Source organism: Rana temporaria, chromosome 12 (genome assembly GCF_905171775.1).
Source record: "Rana temporaria chromosome 12, aRanTem1.1, whole genome shotgun sequence".
Lineage (NCBI taxonomy): Eukaryota > Metazoa > Chordata > Amphibia > Anura > Ranidae > Rana > Rana temporaria.
The window spans coordinates 79,707,204-79,732,199 of NC_053500.1; the positions used below are offsets into that span (position 1 = coordinate 79,707,204).

Here is a 24,996-nt window from a genome sequence, read left to right on the forward strand (position 1 = left end):
ATGGGCACCGATGAGATGGCACTGATGGACATCGATGAGGTAGTACTGACGGGCACAGATGAGGTGGCACTGATTGGCGGCGCTGGTATGCGACACTGATGGGCACACATAGGCGGCACTGATGGGCACACATAGGCGGCACTGATGGGCACACATAGGCGGCACTGATGGGCACACATAGGCGGCACTGATGGGCACTCATGGGCGGCACTGGGCACTCATAGGCGGCACAGATGGGCACTCATGGGCGGCACTGATGGATACTTATGGGTGGCACAGATGGGCACTGATAGGTGGGCACTGGGCATGGATGGGCACTGTGGGGTGGCACTGATGGACACTGGGGTGGCACTGATGGACACTGGGGTGGCGCTGATGGACACTGGGGTGGCGCTGATGGACACTGGGGTGGCAGCACTGATTTTTGCCAGGTTGCCAGTCAGTGCCCATTTGTGGGCACTGACTGGCATCTTTTTTTTTTTCTTTATGCTTTTTTTTTTTTTTTTTCTGTCATTTTTTTTTTTCTGTTATTTTTTTTTTTTGCCCACCCTGGTGCTCCAGGGTGGGCATCCCTGGTGGTCCAGTGTGGCGATCCGAGGGGGGGGGGCTGCGCTGATAAACAATCAGCGCTAACCCCCCCTGTCAGGAGAGCCGCCGATCGGCTATCCTCTACTCGCGTCTGTCAGACGCGAGTGAGGAAGAGCCATCGACGGCTCTTCCTGTTTACATCGTGATCAGCCGTGGTTGGACACGGCTGATCACGTGGTAAAGAGTCTCCGCCGGAGGCTCTTTACCGAGATCGGAGATGCAGGGTGTCAGACTGACACCCCGCATCACCGATCGCCGCGATGCGCGCCCCCACGGGCGCGCGCGGCATGAAATCCTGCAGGACGTTCTAGAACGTCCTGTCAGGATTTCATAACCACTTCCCGGACGTAAATCGGCCATAGGCCGGGCGGGAAGTGTTTAAAGAGGCATAGTGAAGTCCAGTAGAACATCAATCTCCGCTCTGGTAGCATCAGGTTTTCCTGTGAAGCCGTGTGGCACAGAGCCTGTCCTGTCCACCAGGATATCTTCCGGCTCTCGGTATAGGAACCAGAACGAGGTCTGGAGCGCAGTCACCTGGTCTCAGGAGCGGGCTAGAATGCAGCATGTAGCGGGATAACTTCACGGACGTGATGCAATGCGTTTCAGACTGCGCACGCTCTGATGCTACCAGCCAGAGCGGAGATCAATGTTCTACTGGACTTCAATAGGTCTCTTAAAAAAAGGGTTGTAAAGGTTCATTTTTTATTTTCTAAATGGGTTCCTTTAGCCCCCATTCACACCTAGGCGTTTTGTCGCCTGTAGTGTGACGCCGCAGCAGCCCCGAGACGCTGGAGGGATGAAAACACATTGCCCTCTATGGAGATGGTTCACATCTCCACGCCGAACGCAGAATGCGGTACGCCTGCCGCCTGAAAAAAAGTCCCAGACCTTTTTTTCAGGCGGCTTTCGGCGTTCGGCATAGGAGATGTGAACCATCTCCATAGAGGGGGTGAGGCTGCATTCACAATCGCGGCGTTTTGTCGCCGCAATTCGCGGGGACAAAACGCCACGATTTTGTACGCCTAGGTGTGAATGCAGCCTAAAGCTAGTGCATTGTTGGTTCACTTACCTTTTCCTTCGATTTCCCTTCTAAATTTTTTTTTTCTTTGTGTGAACACAGCGTCTCCCTGCAGGGATGTAGTTCCAAGGGGGGGGGCGAGCACGCTGACTAACCCCCAGCCAGAACGGCTCGGATGATGGGGGCAAGCTTACTGAGGTGAAACAGGAAGTGAGAAATTCAGACAAAGAAAAAAACATTTAGAAGGGAAATCTAAGGAAAAGGTAAGTGAACCTAGCACTAGCTTAAAAGAACCTATTTAGAAAATAAAAACGAACCTTTGTGTAGGGCCGGGTTACTTTCAAGGTAACCGGTGCTGTCGAAATTTAAGGGGTAATCAGAGTGTAAGGACTCTGATTTTAATTGCAATGTTTAGGTGGGGTCTCTGTTTCAGCTTGGCTGTACTGTGGGCTCATTCTGTTGTTGTTGGGGTGTTATCCCACCCCAGGACGACAGGTGGCACCGGTGGAGTTGAGGTTTGGGCGCCTTTTACCAGCAGCCAATCAGGAGGGAGTGTTCTCGCTGGGCATGCTGGGAGAGGGTACTTCTGGAACAGATGCCATTTTGAGGCAGGGTTCTTTCACAGTGCGGCACCCACCTTTAAGGTGACTGCACCACGGCGCCCCGGCGTTATGGCCTACCTGGCCAGGGTGCGCGTGCCACGCGGTGCTCCTGGTTCCGGGACCACGTTGGTTTGGAACGTTCGAGTCATGGCTGGGCCCCAGTGATCGACTGGGTCCCCAATCCTGAGAAGATCCCAAGCGTTGTTCCTTTGAGAGGAGGCTGTTCGGTGGGGAGTCTGCCTGAGGAGAGCCAAGAGAGGCTGGCAATCCAATAGGGTCTTGACAATCCACCGGGGATCAAGGTAACCGGACACTGAAAGGCTGGACGTTGGTCACCTACAGTAGGTGTTTGTGATATTGTGTTTTTAGCACGACAGCATCGCGCTGATTCTCGGCGACGTGGTGCCGAGATCTCGCACTCACTGGAATAGTGACAGCACATCCCAGCAAGCGCGTCATAGAAGCGACGGGAGATCCGACTTGGATTCCCGCCAATTCTACACGTGTGCGGCGTTTGTTATGAATCCTGAGGGGGAAGTCCCCGCCGGATTTTAAATAAAAATCCGGCATGGGTTCCCCCCTCAGGAGCATACCGGGCCCTTAGGTCTGTTATGGGTTGTAAGGAGAGCCCCCCCTACAATCCATACCAGACCCGTATCCAAAGCACGCTACCCGGCCGGCCAGGAAGGGAGTGGGGACGAGCGAGCGCCCCCCCCCCCCCTCCTGAGCCGTACCAGGCTGCATGCCATCAACATGGGGGGGTTGGGTGCTCTGGGGCAGGGGGGCGCACTGCGGCCCCCCCACCTCAGAGCACCCTGTCCCCATGTTGATGAGGACAGGGCCCCTTCCCGACAACCCTGGCCGTTGGTTGTCGGGGTATGCGGGCGGGAGGCTTATCGGAATCTGGGAGCCCCCTTTAATAAGGGGGCCCCCAGATACCGGCCCCCCACCCTAAGTGAATGGATATGGGGTACATCGTACCCCTAACCATTCACCTAGAGGAAAAATGTCAAAGTTAATAAACACACCACACAAGGGTTTTTAAAATAATTTATTTTTCTGCTCCGGAGGCTCCCCCTGTCTTCTTTATTAGCTCTAATACCAAAAAAAAAGCCCCCACCCCCCGGCGGGTTTTCTCCGGCGTCTTCGGCGGGGGGGCTTCTTCTTCCGCTATCCCGACGGGTCTTCTCCGCTATCCGGGGGGTCTTCTCAACTCTCCGGGGGTCTCCTTCTATGTTCGCCGCTCTCCGCTGTTGACTCGGCGCACCCCGGTTCTTCCTCCAGCTGTCCGGTGCCTTCTCCTTCAGCGCTGAACGTCTATCTTCTTCTTCCGTGCTGTGAAGTATTCTTCTTCTTCCAGGCTGTGACGTCATCTTCTTCACTTCTCCAGATGTTGACACGTCGCCTCTTCTCGCTGAAATGACGGATGCGTGCCTTGCATCGGACCTATATAGGCCTCACAGTCCCATCATGCTCTGTACCTACCCATGTGATACCTACCCACGTGGGTAGGTACCGGAGCATGATGGGACTGTGAGGCCTATATAGGTCCGATGCAAGGCGCGCACCGGTCATTTCAGCGAGAAGAGGCGACGTGTCAACATCGGGAGAAGAGAAGATGACGTCACAGCCCGGAAGAAGAAGAATACGTCACAGCACAGAAGAAGAAGATAGACGTTCAGCGCTGAAGGAGAAGGCACCGGACAGCTGGAGGAAGAACCGGGGTGCGCCGAGTCAACAGCGGAGAGTGGCGAACATAGAAGGAGACCCCCGGAGAGTTGAGAAGACCCCCCGGATAGCGGAGAAGACCCGTCGGGATAGCGGAAGAAGAAGCCCCCCGCCGGAGAAAACCCGCCGGGGGGTGGGGGCTTTTTTAAAAGCGACCCCCCCCGGCGGTGGAAGAGAACCAGACGGCGGCCCCCACCCACCCGAAGACGTCAAAGAAGAAGCCCCCCTGGTATTAGAGCTAATAAAGAAGACAGGGGGGGCCTCCGGAGCAGAAAAATAAATTATTTTAAAAACCCTTGTGTGGTGTGTTTATTAACTTTGACATTTTTCCTCCAGGTGAATGGTTAGGGGTACGATGTACCCCATATCCATTCACTTAGGGTGGGGGGCCGGTATCTGGGGGCCCCCTTATTAAAGGGGGCTCCCAGATTCCGATAAGCCTCCCGCCCGCATACCCCGACAACCAACGGCCAGGGTTGTCGGGAAGGGGCCCTGTCCTCATCAACATGGGGACAGGGTGCTCTGAGGTGGGGGGGCCGCAGTGCGCCCCCCTGCCCCAGAGCACCCAACCCCCCCATGTTGAGGGCATGCAGCCTGGTACGGCTCAGGAGGGGGGGGGGCGCTCGCTCGTCCCCACTCCCTTCCTGGCCGGCCGGGTAGCGTGCTTTGGATACGGGTCTGGTATGGATTGTAGGGGGACCCCCTACGCCGTTTTTTTCGGCGTAGGGGGGGCTCTCCTTACAACCCATAACAGACCTAAGGGCCCGGCATGCTCCTGAGGGGGGAACCCATGCCGGATTTTTATTTAAAATCCGGCGGGGACTTCCCCCTCAGGATTCATAACAAACGCCGCACACGTGTAGAATTGGCGGGAATCCAAGTCGGATCTCCCGTCGCTTCTATGACGGCTCTGTCTCCATCGCGGCAAGCCAGCTCGGCGCTGGCTCCCGCGATGGGGCTCGTAGGTGGTCAATCTCGCCGAGAAAGGGAGCGAGATTGACACAATATCGAGTTCACCTACTGTATCAGTCTGTGACCTAGCCGCAAACTACCTGAAGGAGATCCAGGCACAAAGTCTATCAAGGAGGATTGTCTACGTAATCTAAATTTTGGGGAGGGCCTGTGGCAGAGACTTTCTTCCCTTAAAGTTCCGAGTGATACTCTGGCTGCCAGGTCAGTGAGAGAGGCCTGTCCAGGTACACTAAACCCACTCTAGCGGGAGTGGCAAAGAAAACAAAGTGTTGTTGGAAGCGGGACTGTTTCCTTATTGTTACGCCTGAATCTGCTGTTTTTCCTCCTACTGCATCTTTACTCTTCACCTCAAGTTTTATTGTTTCTACCTCGTTGGGTAAATAAAAGCACAAGAAAAAGACACCTGCTGAACATTCCATTGCTACGGCTCTCATCAACTACCCTAGACGGCGGAGTCACAGAGGTAACATGCCGCCCAAAAACAAACCAGCAGCTCCTTCGGGGGTCAGTGCTACATTTACAACCCCTTTAAAGAAACTTCCATTTGAGTTTTTTGTGCACCTTATTCAATAAAATTATACAGTTTTACCTAAGTGGCGCCTGTTTTCTCTGCTTCCTATTTCTACATGTTTTGGAGTTTTGCTTCAACTCCCCTTGCAAGGCAGCCCTGGGCACAAAAGACTGTCATTTTACACTAGAGCTATGTAGCTCAAAGGACTCTTTTATGGACTTATGTTTACATTGTATGTCACAGTTTTGCGCCACTACCCCCTGTAATTTTTTAATGAAAATTTGTCAAGAGCTACTGGGTTGCCCTCTGTAGGGATCCTAAACATGACATCAACTCCAGGGTCAGACTTAGTTGCATCTTGGATGATGTCGCTTCTGTGAACAAGGCTCCATTAGTGGGCAGTGTTCTCATGCTTAATGGATACACCAGGCGGTTTTTATTTTTTGCCCCTTAACTGTGCGACTCAGCATTTCCTGACAAAGTGGCTGTGGAGCATGGTTTTCCTGGTTTACCTTACTTTGACTGGTAATCTGCCTTCTGCCTACCTGTGGTTTGAGTTCACTTATATTGTGCATCAACATACACCAAAATCAATAATAATGCTCTTACCCTCTGTACTCCATCAGGGACTTCATATTTAATTCGTATACAAGTGTCTCGATCATATCCTGTTAGAAGTAGAGTCGTACTACTATAGGTCATAGTAGCATTTAATACATTTCTGTTACCGCATACTTTTTTGTCAGCGCATACACGGCAAGAGTCCTTGAATGCTGAATGGCAGTTATCACAGATATAGTGGCCACAAGCTAGTGTACTTGCTTTGTCATCTCCCTTGCAGTGGTCGCAAACTCTATCAACTGGATCAGACTCTTGTCCTACTGCAGGTCTTCTCGGCTCAGATAGATTACTAGAATGGATTTTTTTTGCTAAAGATGAATCACAGACATCTGCCTGGAAATTATTGAGGTCAAAACTCTTTGAATTAAGTCCCTCTGGATCCTTTAAACCAATATCTGGAGTTTCTTGTAACTGATGAGGTTTCTGTATATTTTAATTTTGTAATGCTGGAAAGAAATTGCTGAAAGGGGCTTTATCTTCAATAAAGCTTTCTTTTTTGCTATCAACTAAATATTTTTTATGATCCTCTGTAGGTGTCATAAATTCACTTTTATTAAATTCAGGGGAAAAATCTTCTGGACCTTTCAAGTAATTTCTTTCTAAATACTTCACAGAATAATCTGGCTCATTCTCTTGCTCCTTTATAACAGTCGTTAAAGTTGAGTGAACATTATTTACCAAAGATAAGTTGTCGGGGTATTTACTTTTAAGCAAAAAGCGAGCACGTTGTTCGAGAACTTTTTTTTCTGTTACTTTAGGATATATAAGAAGCAGTGCATCTTTCTCCACTTTTAAACTCAGCTTGTCGGAGCAATTGTGGAATACATTGCACCACTCCTTGATTTTTGCATCATCTGGACCTTTAACTTCAAGTATGGAGTACTGAAAGTAAGATTTGGTATAATTCTCACGTTTTTCCTTGTACAGTGATTGCATGCGATCCTTTGCAGACCACACCTTCGTTTTGCTAGATGCTTTTAATTTTAACACAGTGAATTCACTGCGTTTCTCCTCTGTCAGTGTGACTTCAGCACACCAGGTGTCAATGTCTGATTTGTGAAACTCTTTCATATATTGCCAAAGCCAATCTTCCATTAATATTTCATCTTTTATTTCTGATGTTCCTCCTTGATGATCAGGTGAATCTTTGGCATAAACATTGGAAAAGCTACTAGATCTTCTAAGTTTGACTTCTGCTGGTTTAAACTCTATGGACTGAGGGAGAAAATCTATCAAGCTAGAGTAGGGATACTCACTTGATGCTTTAGCGATTCGGACAGGTTGAAGTTTTCCTACACTTTGTGTAGTGGACTTGGCCTGTCTTATATCTACTCTACCAGTTTGTAGTGCAGGAAGAACATCCATTTTTTTGATCTGTGCTAAACCTTTGCTACCAGATTTCTCACTGATTTGTGAAAGGCTGCAGTCTTCAACTTTATTAATATAAGATGATGTGGTATAATCACTTGTCCCCAGCGTCTTGTTACTACGCTCAAGATCAATCTGCTGTTTGTTGTTACTACTGGATGATGTTAAGTATTTATCATCTAGATGGCTCTTCAAGTATGCATTGCTGCCTGTGGATGGATTAAACATGGCAGCAATTCTGTTTCCCCCTTTAATTTTATAATTGTCAGAACTGTTAAATGAAAGTGGCATGAAATCTCTTTTTCCTACTGTAGAGCTCAACTGGCCTCCTGCAGCTTGCATATCATATGACTGTAAAAATCTAGATGGATTATTAAGCTTCAGGTATACATCACAGATGTGTTGTTTGCCTAAAGCCACATCACCACTGTTTCCAATAAGGAAGATATATTGATCATCTTCATGGCAAAGGAGTATAGGAAATAGGGTTTTGAGTTCTTCCAACAATAGTCTGTGAGTATCCTTATCGCTATTCCAGTCTCTCTTGTCGATTTGCTCTTTCCGAAGAATTAATTCCAATCCCTGGTAAAGCTCCATAAGATTGATCTTTGCATCTCTCAAATGTTTCATACAATCCTTATCTCCATGTGGGGTCTGTAGATAGATTGTGGTGATTTCATCGGAACTCTCCTCAACTGCTTCAATATTGTACTTGTTTAATAAATCTCTGTATTCCAAACTGTAAAATTGCTTTATATACCTGAAAATATCAGAGTCCCAAACAAATGGTTCCTGTAGCTGTTCAGTGGTTTCATCTCTTGGCAAAAACTTGACTTGATCAGCACTGACATATGGTCTTGAAGATGTATGATCCTTGACTTGTGAGACCACTGGCACATTTAAATGTTTTCTAAGTGTAGGCTGGTTAGTCTTTGCTTGCCTGTGTGTATTTGATGAATTTTCCTTTGAGCCTTCATGGTCAAATTCAATGCGTTTAATAATCTCTTGGCTCAGTGTCTGAACGTTTGTGTATGATCCACTTATCTCACAGATGCCTAACTTTTCATTAAAATCAAACTTGACTTCTTTGTAAGTCTCTCTCAAACCCTTCAGAAAGTTTTTCAGTTTTTCAGGAAGTATTTTGTAGTTCACAGATAAAGAAGATTTCTTGAATACCTGCAAAAAAGTAAGCAATATTTAAACATAGTCCACGCCCAAATCCAAACAGTCTGGGCCAGATCCTTAAACAAATTACGCCGGCGTATCTATGGATACGCCGCGTAATTTTAAAGTTCCCCCGTCGTATCTCTGTTTTGTATCCACAAAACAAGATACGACGGAATCTGGGCTCGATCTGACAGGTGTGCGTCTTAGTACGTCGTCGGATCGCTGGCCGCTAGGTGGCGTTTCCGTCAAATTCCGCGTTGAGTATGCAAACTAGCTAGATACGGCTAACAACGAACGTACGTCTGGTGGGCACATTTTTTTACGTCGTTTGCGTTCGGCTTTTTCCGGCATATAGTTACCCCTGCTATATGAGGCGTATCCTATGTCAAGTATGGCCGTCGTTCCAGCGTCTAATTTTGAAAATGTTACGTCGTTTGCGTAAGTCGTTCGCGAATAGGGCTTTGCGTCACCGTCGTAAGAATTGGCTTGTTCCGGTTTAATTTCGAGCATGCACACTGGGATACCCCCACGGATGGCGCATGCGCCGTTAAAAAAAAACGTCATTTACGTTGGGTCACGACGTATTAACATAAAACACACCACCATCACATACATTTGAATTGCGCGCCCTTACGCCGCCTAAGTTACACTACGCTGCCGCAACTTACGGCGGGAAATCTTTGAGGATACAAAAAAAAAGTAAGTTACGGCGGCGTAGTGTATCTGAGATGCACTACGCCGGACGGAGAGAAGCGCCGCGCTTTGTGGATCTGGCCCTATATATTTTACCTGGACAGGTATAGTATGGTCAAGCATGCCATCTTAAAGTGGTTGTAACCTTAAAAAAAACATGCTCCTGTCCTTTTAAGGCATGAGATAGCACAGTGCTTCTGTCATGTGAATTGTCTCTTTCTATGTTGTACAATACGTGGTTGATCCTGTCTGTTCCTGTCTCCCCTGGTAAGCTGACTACGTTTATCATGGCTGCTGATCTCTGATAGTGTGGTCAGTTTACGTGCCTCCGCCATCCAGCTATCTCTTTAGTGTCTCTGCATCCCCCCCCCTTCCTCTCTCACTGTCTCTTTAGTCTGTGTGAGAGCCAATCTCCTCCCGCCCCTCCTGACTAGATAGAGCACTCCTCCCCTTTGTTAATATAAAAGATTATGTTACACTGGGTAAATGGATACCAAACGTGGAACACTTTAAAATTGCATACGCCTGTGGAATGGTGCCAAACTACGTTACCTAAAAATCTCTATTAGTGGCCTTTACATGTTACCAGTTTAGAGTTACACAGGGAGGTCTGGTGCTAGAAGTATTGCTCTTGCTCTGTATTGTGGCGATATTGTGTGCGATTATCGTTTATATATGCATTCGCGTTTACACATAAGCATGGGGGAAAGAGGCGCGTAAAAAAATTTATATTCACTTTAGTCAAAACTTTTTTGAGCACATTTAGGCGTGCACGTGCACGTAAGGACGCGCGCGCTCGCAGGTGGGGAGGGAGAACATCTATGGGATTGCACGGCGGGGAGGACGGACCGCTGTAGGTGAATGAAGGGAGGAGACAGCAGCTTTCACCCCGACACGCCGTGCGCTGAGAGCCGCACCAACAGGCACCATCGCATCGCAGCATTGGAGGGGGAAATCTAAGGACACACGCGGCCCCCCCCACAGGTTATACAGTCGGCGAGGAGCGGATGGCTGGAAGCAGGAAAGGGGACATGCTGCGCTGAATCTGCCGAGCATACACAGGCACCCTCATCTCCGGTAACATACAGGCTTCAGATAGAAGCACGGAGGTAAGGTAGGGGTTGGGGAAATCCCTGATGGGAGATGTAAAGGAAGCTCTGTGCCTACTACCAAGCGGCTAAGGAGTGATGGTTGAAAGGTCAGATAAGGGCTACATATAATACTCTCATATAAAACAAAGAAGTGTGTATCCTAAGAGGTGATGAGAACTGATGTTAAAGCTTAGTTTGCATACAGTAAATTGTGAACCGACAGGACTATATTCTGACTGTATAAAAGAACATCCCATCAGCATATAGTACTGTAAAGCTCTGCAAGGCACTGCATGTGGGTTATGTAATGAGCTCGTTCATGGCTATAAGGCAAGAAGGGGTTAAAAAAGCAACTCCCTAATTGAACAAGTTATCTGAATTAAAAAGATTCAATATTCTGTACACTGTACCCTGAAAACCCATGCAATACGCTGCGGTATGAAATCGAATGGATTGGCACTTAAAGTAGTCCTCGGATAAATTGAACTCTGAACTTAGAACATTGAAAATTCATGTAACACTCCTTAGACGGGTACGATATCTCATTGAGGGGTAAATTCTGACCGTATAAGACGGTAGGGGAGAATAAGCCCCTCCTGACATTTGGCATACAGTTTTGTAAAGCTTAGTAAAGCACTGCAGGAGGATCAGGAGGGGAGCTTGACCATGGCTAGGGGGCAAAAAAAAAGGGGTTAAAATATAAACCCCCTAACTAAATAAGGTCTTGCATTTATAAGGATACAACCCCCCCCCCCCTGCATAAGACATAAGGTAACCAACACAGTCAATTTAAAAAGCCCCTTTAAACCTGGAACCCTGAAATCGGCCCAGCAGGCCCTGTGGCCCTCTGTTTTGTGCCTATCTCCCCTTTTTGGTCACCCTCTGTGTCTGTTTTTTCTTTTTTTTTTCTCTACAAGTAATACCCTAGAGATTGGTCAAGAAATCTATCCGCACGACCGCTGGGATATATATAGAAGCAATTAATACACGAGGTGTGACAGAGAAAAATAATAAAAAACATTGATTGGGGAAAGGACCTTGCTTAGAAAATTGACCTGATACTGCGGAGAAGGGGAGGGGGAGAGAATGAGAGGGGAGGGAGAAGGAGAGGGGAGGGGGGGGGAGGAGAGAGAAAGGAAAGGGGAAAAGGGAAGGAAATTTTTTTTTTTTTTTTTTTTGCTCGCCCCCCTACCCCATTAACGTATAGCTATATAGCTCCCCCCGCCCAAAGACGCGATCAGAGACACGTACAAGCGTAGAGGCAAAAATAAGAGAGCAGAGTAGACAGGAGAAGGGGCCGAGCTGGGTAAGAGAATGAGAAGGAGGGGGACAGGGAAGGGGGGAGAGGGAAAAGGAAATTGAAAACAAGAAACCTCAAAGCGGAGACTCAAGAGAAGCTTCAATGGATCCAAGAGAAGGAGGCGTACAGAGCGACTCAGAAGCTAGCAGGATGGAAGAACCCCGGTCAGCTCCACAGTCTCCATCAAAGGATGAAATGGAAGGTATGTTTCTAAGACTAGAGACTAGATTAGAGAACGCTATCAAAGGGGAGATACAGACCCTACGGACAGACTTGGGACACCTTCTATCTAGAGTAGAGTCAGTGGAAGAGAAGACGGATAAGCAAGAGATGGAATCCAATACTTTAAAGGCCCAACTTGAGCAGGTACCGACAGGAAGACCAGGAGAACAGAAATCGGAGACAGAATTTGAGAATTAGATCTATACCAGAGGAGAAAGGGGAAGAGCTTAAAACAACTATACAGAAGATATTTAATCCCTTAATGAAACGTGCACCAGAGGAACAAATTAAGATCGAAAGAGTACATAGAGTGGGAAACCCCAGAAGAGCAGAGACCGATCGACCTAGAGATGTAATCGTAAGGTTTCAGCTATATGAGGATAAAGATAGGATCTGGAAAAAGCTGAAGGGGGCCCCCCCTATAGAGTATCAAGGACTAGAACTCCAGATATTTGCAGATCTTGCTCCAGATACACTGGCAAGACGGCGACTCTTAAAACCACTTCTAAATCAACTTGTAGCCCAGAAAATCAAATATAACTGGGGGTTCCCCGCCTGTCTAACAGCAACAAAAGAAGGGAGGTCTGCGATCTTAAGATTCCCCCAAGATTTAAAGGACTTTTGCAACAGATTAGGAATCCAGCCCCCTGACCTACCGGGATGGGCGTAGACCCTGGAGAGAAAGATTCTGTCCCTTTCTTTTCTGTTTTCCTTCCATTCCCTCCTGCCTTCTCTTTTTCCTTTTTTCTCTCTTTTACTTTTGCGTTTTTTTTCTTCTTCTTTTTTTTTTTGGCTCCCCTTTCTCTCTTTTCCCCGTCCCTCGACTCTCTAGGAGGGAGGGGGATCGGGTGGGAGAGGGGAGAATGATGAGGCCCGTACCCTACTAAAGAGGAGTCGGTAGGACCCCTTCTGGCCCACTCGAAGTCAACGAGTGGGAGGAGGCAATCCCAGCCCCACCTGGAGAGACCCAAGCCAGGACATGGTAACTGACTTGGAGGTCAATAGGTGGCCAAAGGGGGGGGAGGGAGAGGGGAGGGAGGAGAGGGGTGGGGTGGGAGGGGGGTTTTGGGTTTGGGGGGGAGGGACAGGGGATGGGGAGACCTCACCAGATTGGCCAACAAGGAAAAGTATAGGGAAAATGAAATGCTAGTTACAGGGTTGAAGATAAAGAGGAAAAAAAAAGGAAAAAAAAAGAAATGCCAGTAATCAAATGCTTATCCTATAATGTAAAAGGCCTCAACAATCCCGCGAAAAGACATAAAATATTAAAGGAATTGAAAAATTACAGAACAGATATAGCATTTCTACAAGAGACCCATCTCACAATCGATTCTAAAATCAGATTATACTCTCAAGACTATCCAACCTGGTACTACGGGGATACGATCTCTAAAAGAGCCAGAGGAGTGGCAATAGGGATAGCTAAGGGTACACGCTTTACATTATATAATAGAATGACTGACCCAGAGGGGAGGTACCTCTTCTTAAAAGGGAGAATAGAAGAAATGGAATGTACCCTGGTTAACATATATGCACCAAACGATCGTCCAATAAAATTTCTCGAAGAGATCCTAGGAAAATTAAGAGACTTTAGGGCCGGAAAGGTGATCTTGGGAGGAGACTTAAACTTCTGCATGGACCCAAAAATAGACAAGACCTCACAGATCCAGGAATTCGGGAACACACAGACCAGAAAGATAAAAAACAGCTTATATAGAAACCAACTGATAGATATATGGAGAATCCTAAACCCGGGACACAGAGACTATACCTTTTATTCACCGGTACACGGAAGTTATTCTCGGATTGACTACTTCTTACTAGACCACAGCATACTGGAGATGGTTGTCGAAACTAGAATTGAAGTGGCGACAATATCTGATCACGCTCCAATCAGTGTATCCCTGAGAATCATAGGAAACGAGAGGCCGAAAATGATCTGGAGACTCAACGAGTCCCTACTGACGGAGGAGACTAGCCTCAAAAGGGTTAAAAAAGACCTGGAAGAATACTTTAAGACAAACGATACAGACGGAATATCAACAGCTATCTTATGGGACGCCCATAAAGCGGTAATCAGGGGGACTCTAATATCTGAAGGTGCTAGGAATAAAAAAGAAAAAAGCCGCAAAAGGGAAAAATTAATAACGGAGATATACGGATTGGAGCAAAAACATAAAGTAACGGATACTAACCGAGAACTATACCATGAACTGGTGATAAAAATAAATGAACTTAAAGAACTACTAGACCAGGAAACGAGAAGAGAGTTCCATCTCATCGCTCAAGAAAGATACAAGTGGGGAAATAAAACAAATAAACACCTTGCTAGGATGGTACAGAAAAAGAAATCAAGAAATTACATCGAGAAGATCAAAGACGAGAAAGGGAAGGAGGTACATACAACAAAAGACATCGCGGAAACTTTCAGAATATACTATGAAAAACTATATGCAGTAGAGCAGACGATTCGATCGGAGGAGGAGAAAAGAGACAAGATTTCAAAATTTTTGGAAGAAGCAGGACTGACAAAAATGAGTCAAACCGACAGGAGTCTGATGGATCAACCTATCACAGTTAAGGAAATTCAAACGGCCCTGACGGCCAGTATGTCGGGCAAAAGCCCAGGGCCAGATGGCTTCACCGCCCTATACTATAAAAAATGCAAGGAGATCCTTCTGCCAGTGCTTTGTAGATACTTTAACGGAATTGGAAAAGACTATTGCCTGGGTAGAGAGGCCTCTGAGGCAACTATTACAGTAATTCCCAAAGAAGGCAAAGATATCAAAAACTGTGCAGGGTATAGACCTATATCCCTGCTAAATGCGGATTTAAAGTTGTTCTCCAAAGTACTGGCAGAGAGAATTAAGAAAGAGATGGGTAAATTGATCCATCCAGACCAGACGGGGTTCATCAAAGGGAGAGAAGGAAGGGACAACGGACTCAGAGCCTTACTGATCCTTCAAAAAATGAGGGAAAATGGGTCCCCAGGTCTATTCCTGTCGATAGATGCCGAAAAGGCATTCGACAGGGTAGACTGGGGACTCATGTTACAAGTCCTAGAAAACATGGGCTTCGGCCTGAGGATGCTAGACTGGATCAGAGCCCTCTATCGGTCACCAACGGCAAAAATAAAAGTAAATGGCAGCCTTTCAAAATCATTCATGATGAAGAACGGCACAAGGCAGGGTTGTCCCTTGTCCCCACTCCTATTTGTCTTATCTCTAGAACCACTATTGGCTAGGGTACGCAAAAACCCAAGCATAGAGGGAGTAAAAATCGATCAAGAAGAACATAAGCTATCGGCATTTGCGGACGATGTCCTCTTCTACGTTGTGAACCCTATAACATCAATCCCAAAGCTCTTGATCCTAAGCGAGGAATATGGAGAAATCTCAAATTTTAAATTAAATCTCACTAAAACAGAAATCCTAAATGTAAATATTAATAGAACAGAGGAAAGGCTGTTAAGAACGGTGCTCCGACTTCCATGGGTAAAGGAACTCAAATACCTAGGGATCCGGCTGGCTAATACAATCAGGAAAATCTATGAGATCAACTATGTACCTCTATTGGATGAAATTAAGGGTGAAATCAAAAGGGTAAAAAACCGACAAATCTCATGGATTGGGAGGATAAACTTCTGTAAAATGGTCCTATTGCCAAAAATCGTATACAAATTTCAAATGATTCCCATGGCCCTTCCAAAGTCGCTTCTTAATATGTTAAAAAAACTTATCATGAATTACATATGGAATTTTAAGAAGCATAGAATCTCCCTACAGACTCTAAAACAACCAAAAAACAAGGGGGGACTCGCAGTGCCGGACATAAAAAAATATTATGAAGCAGTAGTGGTATCCCGAGTAGTAGAGTGGGCCAGAGTCAACAAAGAAAAAAGGTGGGTCAGTTTAGAGAGCGCACTATCTAAGGTGAGATTAGACACGATAATATGGAATCCCCCTAGACACAGAAAATTTAGCACGAAAATACATGCAATAACAAAAAATGCACTAAAAATTTGGGACACAGTAAATAAAAAAATGGATAGTAAGTTTAACTCACCCCTTATAGCACTAAAAAATAACGAATACTTTGCACCAGGGAAAACACAAGTGGGAGGGAACTGGATAAAGAACGACACAGCACGATTAAGAGATGTAATTAAAGATGGACACTTGATAACATATGAAGAGTTAAAACTGAAAGAAACCTTGATGGAAATTAATGAGTGGAGATATCAACAACTCAGTCGGTTTGTTCAGAAATTACCATCCCCATTGAGAACAGGGGAACAGCTAACAGAAATGGAAAAATTATGTATAACGGAAAACGCCAAAGGCACCATATCAAAAATATATAAGATACTACTGCAGACTGACGAGAGGGTGATACCCCCATTCATTGAAAAATGGGAAAAGGAACTTAAATCACAGCACGACAGGACCCAACTACAGAAAATGTTGAAACTGACATACTCCTCAGCAGTAGATAGCCGAACGGCAGAAACGAACTATAAATGTATTGCCAGATGGTATATAACCCCTAATAAATTAAGCAAATTTAAAGAGGACCAATCCGAAAACTGCTGGAGAGGCTGCGAAACCCTAGGAACCATGGCACATCTATGGTGGGAATGCCCTAAAGTAAAGACTTTCTGGGAGAAGATCTTGATCTATACAGAAGAGATAACAAAAAATAAAATAAAAAAAGATCCCTGGACGGTCTTATTCCACGGAGGCGATATAGGTCTTAGAAGATACAAGGAATCATTGGTGCCACACTTATTGAACGCGGCAAAAAGGCTAATCCCCAGAAAATGGCAAGAGACAGAATGCCCCATGATGTGGGAGTGGATTGACGCCGTTGAAGAGCCATACAGGATGGAAGATCTAAGGAACGGGCTGGAGGGGAACGATATAAGTAAAAGTAAAAAATGGGATGATTGGAGAGAATTTAAGAGGTCATGGAGCTATGCCGAAAATCTGAGGGCTGGTACAGAAATCCCTGATAAAACCCTATAAAGTGGCCATACCTGGTGAGGAGGGGGGGGGGAATAGGGGGGGAGGGAGGGAAGGGGAAATTTAATAGAAAAATATATTGTGTTTGTATTCATAATAAAGTAAATTAAAAAAAAAATTTACATAAACAAAACAAGAAAATAACAAATAAAAATAAGAAATAAAAACAAGAAACTAAATAAAAAAAAAAAAAATGAGTACAAAACAAATTAAAAGCATCGCTTTACTAATGATGTAAAACCAAATAGAGACGCTATGTGGGCTGGCAAAAACGAAAGCTGAGCGCTCTAAAGAAACTCTAGGAGGCGGAACCTGAAGTAAAGGAGAAAAAAAAAAAAAAAAGAAAAAAAAAAAAAACTTTTTTGAGCAACTTTATTGCTTGGCGAACATCAGCGTTTGCGCATGCTCGGTGGCACGTGCAGGGTGTGATAGATTCTAGTGCCCACTGTCCTCACTGTACCTCATCAGCCCAGGAACGCACAATCTCTGCTCCTACTGTGGTGGTTCCACCTTATGAAACACGGGTGCTAACTTCTGAATGTTTTTCCGGTGACCAAAGGAAGTTTAGAGCGTTCAAGAATGCCTGCCTGTTATATTTGGCTTTTCAGCCAAGCACTTTTTCCATAGAGACTGCGTAGGTGGGGTTCATTATCACTCTATTGTCCGATGAACCTCAGGCTTGGGTCCACAACTTGATGGAACATTAGAGCCCTGTTTTAAACTCAGTTAATGCATTCTTTAAAACCATGGCACAACTTTATGATGACCTGCAACACATGACCACCGCTAAAGCCGCCCTGCATACCTTATAGCAGGACGGCACATAGTGGAAGACTATACAGTGAACTTTTGCAAGTGGTTTGCAGATGTGGGCTGGAACAAGGTGGCTCTTAGATACCAATACTTGCTGGGTCTGTCTGAAGCCCTCAAGGATGAGCTAGCTCGAGTAGAGACCCCTATTTCACTAGAAGGTCTCATTCAGCTGGCTATTCAACCTGCTCCTGCATCTGTGTCTGGACCCTCCACCACAGATGCTTCCAAAGGAGAACTTATGCAGATTGGCCTGGTTCACTCTGCCTTAACCCCTGATGAGAGACTACGCTGCCGGCAAGCCAATCTTTGCCTGTATTGTGGAGGAGTCAGACATTTTCTGTGCAACTGTCCTGTGAGACCCAGTAAGTCTTCCCGAAGTAGATCTTCTCCATCTCACATTATTCTCCCTGTTTTGTAGCAGGTGGCGGCAGGGGAAGTCAGGCTTCTAGCAATAATTGACACTGGTGCATGCAGCTGCTTTCTGGACTTGTCCCTGGCTGGCAAAAAAACATTGTATACCTCTCCACAACAAAAGACAGAGACTGGAGGTACATTTAGCTGATGATTCCATGCCCAGCTCAGGACCCAACACACAAGAGACTACACTTATTTTCACTTTGACAGACTCTGACCACCAGGAATCTGTTTCGATATTCTGTGCTCACCATTGTTCCCTGTCATCCTGGGAATTCCATGGCTAACCCACAAATTGACTGGACCAAAAGAGAGGTCTCCTTTACATCCACTTACTGCCTATAGCACTGCTTTGCCCCTGAATCCAGAGACTTTACGAGTTACCTGACTGTCCAGCCAGTACCAAGCACCAGCCAGAATGTTCCGCCATCTTACCACAAGTTTTTGGACAAAAAGAAGGCAGATATCCTTCCACCTCAACAGCCAAACGCTCTTTCCCAAATGTTTCCAGAGACCCCTGAAATTGCAGCACCCAGTACTATTCTATCCACACAGAACTTTTTGTTAATTCAGCCAAATCTGAGAGCATCAATCAGGCAAGCTTCTGACCAGTGTGCCGAACCAGAGGCATTTTCCTTAAGGAGTCTTAAGGGGTTTATTTGGCATCAGGGCAAGATCTTTGTTCCGCAGCCAACTAGACTTCAAGTTCTGAAGACTTTTCATGATCATCAACTTGCTGGGCACTTTGGGGTGCAGAAAACTGATTTTTCTGGTGGCCTGGACTGCAAAAATTATGTGAGCTCATGTATAACTTGTCAGCATAACAATGTTAGGACTTGGGGTTTGTTGAGACCGCTGCCAGTTTCCGGAACAACCGTGGAAATTGATATAGTGGATTTGCCCCCCCTCAGAAAGGTTTACTACCATCTTGGTGGTAGTGGACCATCTCTCCAAAATGGCACAATTCTTGCCTATGATATGCACTCCTGCTTTGGATACAGCAAATATATTTGTGAAAGAAATAGTCAGGTTGCACGGATTACCGGACAATATAGTTTCTGACAGAGGGGTGCAGTTCATCTCTAGATTTTGGAGAACTCTTTGCAGGGGATCTTGGAGATCGAAGATCTTGGAGATTGCTTACCATCCACCGAGCAATGACCAGACGGAAAGAACTAAACAAACTTTGGAACAATACCTTACTTCCTAGTGCTGGATTTGCCTTTAACAACTGCCACCAACCAGTACCCTTTCTGGCAGTCCAAGACAGAGTAAACTTTATTCAAATAAATTACTGGGCACTCTAGGAGGCCATGCAGAGGCTCAAGAGGGCTACAAGAAACACTATGACAACAGGAAGATGGGAAATCCTGTTTTTAAAGCTGGGGGCAAGGTGTGGCTCTCGTCAGAAAATGTTAAGCTTTCTGTTCCTTCCCGGAAGTTGGGGTCAAAATGTATTGGTTCATTTGAAATCTAGAGGGATGTTAACACTGGCATTTGAACTTGCACTGCCAAATTCATAAAAGATTAATCCGGTATTCCATATTTCTCAAGCCAGCTGTACCCAGTCTATTTCCCAGAAGAGAAGAGCCACCTCAATCTCCAGTCTCAGTTGGGGGAGAAACAGAATTTGAAGCTATTCTGTATTGCCAGAAATGAGGTAGATAAATTCAATTTATTCTCATTAAGTGGAAAGGGTCTTCTTCAGATGAGAATTCCTGGGAACCTGCAAGCAATGTGCACGCCCCTAGGCTCTTGCAAAGATTCTTTAACAGATATCCAGAAAAATTGGCCTGTTTAAGCATCCAGAGGCTGCCCCTTGGGGGGGCACTGTCAGGGTAATAGCCAGAGAAGAACTGGTAATGTTGACAATACATTTTGCTTGCTCCCGTGAGCATCGGTGCACACACTGCGCATTGGCACACGCATGTGCATGGCGGTGCAAATCGGTGGGTGCGCGTGTGTGGTGGCACGTGCAGGACGTGATAGATTTTGAGTCCCACTGCCCTTTAAAAGGACAGCTGCTCTGGTCACTAGTTGCTGGATGATCGTCAGCCCCCTGTATTCCTGAGCTTCTGTGTATTCTGATATTGGATTCCCTGTTACCGACCCAGCTTGCCGTTGACATGTCTTGTCTCCATCTCTGGCTCGGACCCCTGGCTTGTACCACTGAATCCGAGCTGCTTATTAAAAAGGGAACAAAGTCTTTACCAAGTAACTATAGACCTGTTAGTTTAACTTCTATAGTTGGGAAGATACTGGAACGTTTAATAAAAGACCACATGGATGAGTTCTTGCTGGAAAAAAACTATTTAAGCAGCAGACAACATGGATTCATGAAAGACAGAAGTTGTCAGACAAACCTGATTTCCTTTTATGAAGAGGTAAGTAAAACCCTGGACAGAGGCGTGGCTGTGGACGTGATATATTTGGATTTTGCAAAAGCGTTCGATACAGTTCTGCACACACGGCTCATGTGTAAGGTAAGGTCTACAGGATTGGATATATCAGTTTGTAAATGGATAGAAAACTGGCTGAAAGACAGAATTCAGAGAGTCGTGGTTAATGATTCTTACTCTGAATGGTCCAAGGTTATCAGTGGTGTACCCCAAGGTTCAGTGCTGGGACCCTTACTTTTCAATATATTTATAAATGATATTGGGTCTGAGATCAAAAGTAACATTTCTGTCTTTGCAGATGACACCAAGCTATGCAGTGGAATAACGTCCTTGCAGGATGTCTCCAATTTACAAGCCGACCTCAATGCTCTGTCTAATTGGGCGACTAAGTGGCAGATGAGGTTTAATGTAGATAAATGTAAGGTTATGCACTTGGGGGCTAAGAATATGCATGCATCATACATACTAGGGGGAGTACAACTGGGGGATCTGTAGTGGAGAAGGATCTGGGGGTTTTAGTTGATTTTAAGCTCAATAATGGCATGCAATGCCAAGCTGCGGTTTCCAAAGCGAGCAAAGTCCTTTCTTGTATTAAGAGAGGTATGGATTCCAGAGACAGAGATATAATTTTGCCCCTGTACAAATCATTAGTAAGACCTCATCTGGAATATGCAGTTCAGTTTTGGGCACCAGTTCTCAAAAAGGACATCGGAGAACTGGAGAAAGTGCAGAGAAGGGCAACCAAACTGATAAGAGGCATGGAGGAGCTCAGCTATGAGGAAAGATTAGAAGAACTAAATTTATTCACTCTTGAGAAGAGGAGAATAAGGGGGGATATGATCAACATGTACAAATATATAAGAGGTCCATACAGTGAACTTGGTGTTGAGTTATTCACTTTACGGTCAACACTGAGGACAAGGGGGCACTCTTTACGTCTAGAGGAAAAGAGATTTCACCTCCAAATACGGAAAGGTTTTTTCACAGTAAGAGCTGTGAAAATGTGGAACAGACTCCCTCCAGAGGTGGTTCTGGCCAGCTCAGTAGATTGCTTTAAGAAAGGCCTGGATTCTTTCCCAAATGTACAGAATATAACTGAGTACTAAGATTTGTAGGTAAAGTTGATCCAGGGTAAATCCGATTGCCTCTCGGGGGATCAGGAAGGAATTTTTTCCCCTGCTGTAGCAAATTGGATCATGCTCTGCTGGGGTTTTTTGCCTTCCTCTGGATCAACTGTGGGTATGGAGTTGGGTGTATAGGATTTTACTGTGTTTTTTTTATTTTTATTTTTTTTATTTTTTGTGGTTGAACTGGATGGACTTGTGTCTTTTTTCAACCTGACTAACTATGTAACTACCTGTGTTTGACCCCAGCTTGTCCCTGATCATGCTAACTGCCTCTGCTCCTAACTGATCACCCTTGCATGACCACTGGCCTGACTCCTGATCCTGCTTCCTGTCTTGCCCTGCTGCCAAGTACGCCTGGAATTTCTGAGGGACACCTGTCCTGCAGTGCATCCTACTTGTTCCTTCCATTATCTGGTGATCATCTCCTCGACTCGTCAGACGACCACAGCAGGCAACCTGTCTTTCTTTTGGCATCACATCTTAACAGGTTATCAACTTCAGGGGTGCTCTGCTCTCAGCTGCAAGGGGAGCCCTCTCAGCACTCTGACCTCCGACCAGTTACATGACAGATCTAACAGACCCCAGATCTCTTCTCAAAGAGGACCTGTCATTTCCCATGCTATTATAAGGGATGTTGCTCATCCTTTGCGATGGCAATAAAGTTGATAAAAAAATGTAAATCCCCCCCGTGCTCATGCGCAAGTACGAACAAATACATGCAAGTCCCACACCCATATATAAACTGTGATCGCACCACACATGTGAGGTATTGTCACTAACATCAGAGCAATAATTTTAGCTCCAGACCTCCTGTGTAACTCTATACTGATATCCCGTAACGGCTTTAAAGGGGAGTTCCAGCCATTTGTATGTTTATTAAAAGTCAGCAGCAACAAAAAGTGTAGCTGCTGGCTTTTAATAAACAGACACTTACCTGCTCCAGCGCTCCAGCGACGCGCCGGCCGGGGCTCCACTCCTCTCCCCCCCTCCCCGGCCGGCGTCTTCATTCTCAGTGTGGGCACCCGGCCGTGACAGCTTTCGGCTTCACGGCCGGGCACCCACTGCGCATGGCGAGCGGCGCAGCGCCGTGTAATTGGCCAGGAGATCGCCTAGGACCTGTGACGTGTCCTAGGCGATCGCCTACAGCAGCCCCTTCCTGAAGGCGATTAAGCTTAGTCGCCTACAGGAAGGAGGAAGTGGGACAGGAAGTCCCACTCTTGCTGAAGCCCCCACTCCCCCCCCAAAAAAATTACATGCCAAATGTGGCATGTAAGGGGGGGGAGGAGTGGGTTAAGAGGAAGTTCCAAATTTGGGTGGAACTCCTCTTTAAGAATGTTTTAAAATGGAGATTTTTAGCTACACAATTTTAAAGCGTGACACGTTAGATATCTGTTTACTTTATTTTTCACATAAATCGAGTGTTATATAGTATTTGTGCGCACTAAAATTCATTACATTTTATTTTTCCCCCAAAAAATTGCATTTGAAAAACTGGACGTGTGAATATTGTGTGACATAAAAACACCCACCATTTTATTCTCTAGGCCCTCTGCTAAAAAATGTATACAATGTTTGGGTTTCTAAGTAATTTTCTAGTAAAACAATGGCGATTTTACATATATGTGAGAAGTGTCAGAAGTGGCCCGGTGCTGAGGTAGATAAGATAAATTGTCATGTTTGCTAGACAGTTCTGCCCATGGAGCGTGACAGGGGAGATGCTTTTTGCCATGCTGCAATGCAAATCTTCACACCAGTGGCATGTGTATACCCCTGTCTGCTGCGTCTGCAATTTAAGGGGAAACAGTTGGGAGGGGACAAATAAAGTATGGCTTAACTGTGTGTTGAGGGACTGATAAATGTAATGCACTGTTGCTTGGACTTGGTAGAGACTGCATTATGACTTTACTGCTTAAGTTGCTTGCAGGATTTATTCTGTTAGTTGCTGCTTAATAAATAATGGGCTGTCTTATCATTAGTTGAACTACTTATTTATTATATTGTGGGTGTTGAGCTCTTGTTACCTGTCATATCTTGGTTACATGTGCAATCTGCAGAGGTTCAGAACATAAATATAAAGATTTCCAGCTTCCTCATTATAGTTGCTATAACTTGCAATAATCTTCACTCTGAACAACATCACTAACACATGATCACCATTAGGGATGAGCCGAACACCCCCCCGGTTCGGTTCACACCAGAACCTGCGAACGGACCGAAAGTTTGCGTGAACTTAAGAACCCCGTTAAAGTCTATGGGACTCGAACGTTCGAAATCAAGTGCTAATTTTAAAGGCTAATATGCAAGTAATTGTCCTAAGAAGGGATTGGGGACTCGGGTCCTGCCCCAGGGGACATGTATCAATGCAAAAAAAAAGTTTTAAAAACGGCCGTTTTTTTTCGGGAGCAGTGATTTTAATGATGCTTAAAGTGAAAAAAGTGAAATATTCCTTTAAATATCATACCTGGGGGGGGTGTCTATAGTATGCCTGTGAAGTTTCCCGGGTTTAGAACTGTCCCTGCACAAAGTGACTTTTCTAAAGGAAAAAAAACGTAATTTAAATGTAATGTCTGGTCCCGGCAATAAGGATAAAAATCATTAAAAAAAATTGCATGGGTCCCCCCACCCCCCCCAGACCATTACCAGCCCCTTTGGGTCTTGTATGGATATTAAGGGGAACCCTGCACCCAAATAAAAAAAAGGAAAGGTGTGGGGCCCCCAGGCCCTATATACTCTGAACAGCAGTATACAGGCGGTGCAAACAAGACATGGACTGTAGGTTTGTTGTTATGTAGAATCTGTTTGTTATTTTGAACTGGTACATTTTTAAAGTGTAGCTCCAGGGGAAAATTTATTTTTAAGCTTTTTGGAAAACATAGGGAAGGGTTATCACCCCTGTAACATTTGTTTAGCTGTCTGTGCACCTGTTCAGAAAATTTCACCTCACTTTTTGTCCCAATTACAAATGTTTTTCGAAAATTTGGGGTTTTTAGTAAAACAAGGATTGGTGATAAAGCATCAGTGGAGAGGAGACACCTGTTTCCCATATTAACTTTTACAGGAGAGAATTTCCCTTCCCAGGGGTAGATTTCCTCTAATTTCCTGTTGTCTCCTTCCATTTGCAAGTAGGAGTCATCTGTAAGTTGGATGTTTGAGGCCTCGTACAGACGAGCGGACATGTCCGATGAAAACGGTCCGCGGACCGTTTTCATCGGACATGTCCGCTCGGAGATTTCGGTCTAATGGTTGTACACACCATCAAACCGAAATCCCAGCGGACAGACAGCGCGGTGACGTGGCGGTGACGTTGACGCCGCCACGTCCGCAAACCAGGAAGTAAAATA

At 45.6% G+C, this 24,996-nt stretch overlaps 1 protein-coding gene across 4 annotated transcripts in view; it reads right to left on the minus strand.

Moving 5' to 3' along the window:
* Window positions 1-24,996, minus strand: part of LOC120919291 — a 109,792-nt gene that overhangs the window by 33,446 nt on the left and 51,350 nt on the right. For 3 of the 4 annotated variants that reach the window (XR_005744549.1, XR_005744548.1, XR_005744547.1), the window contains one exon: window positions 6,029-8,584. Coding sequence is in view for 1 of the 4 variants with exons in the window: in XM_040331372.1 (XP_040187306.1) it covers window positions 6,473-8,584 (2,112 nt within the window). In the remaining 3 variants the exon portion in view is untranslated. Of the gene's footprint in view, window positions 1-5,399; window positions 8,585-24,996 lie in introns of those variants that run through there. The other variant, XM_040331372.1, reaches the window with a different exon arrangement.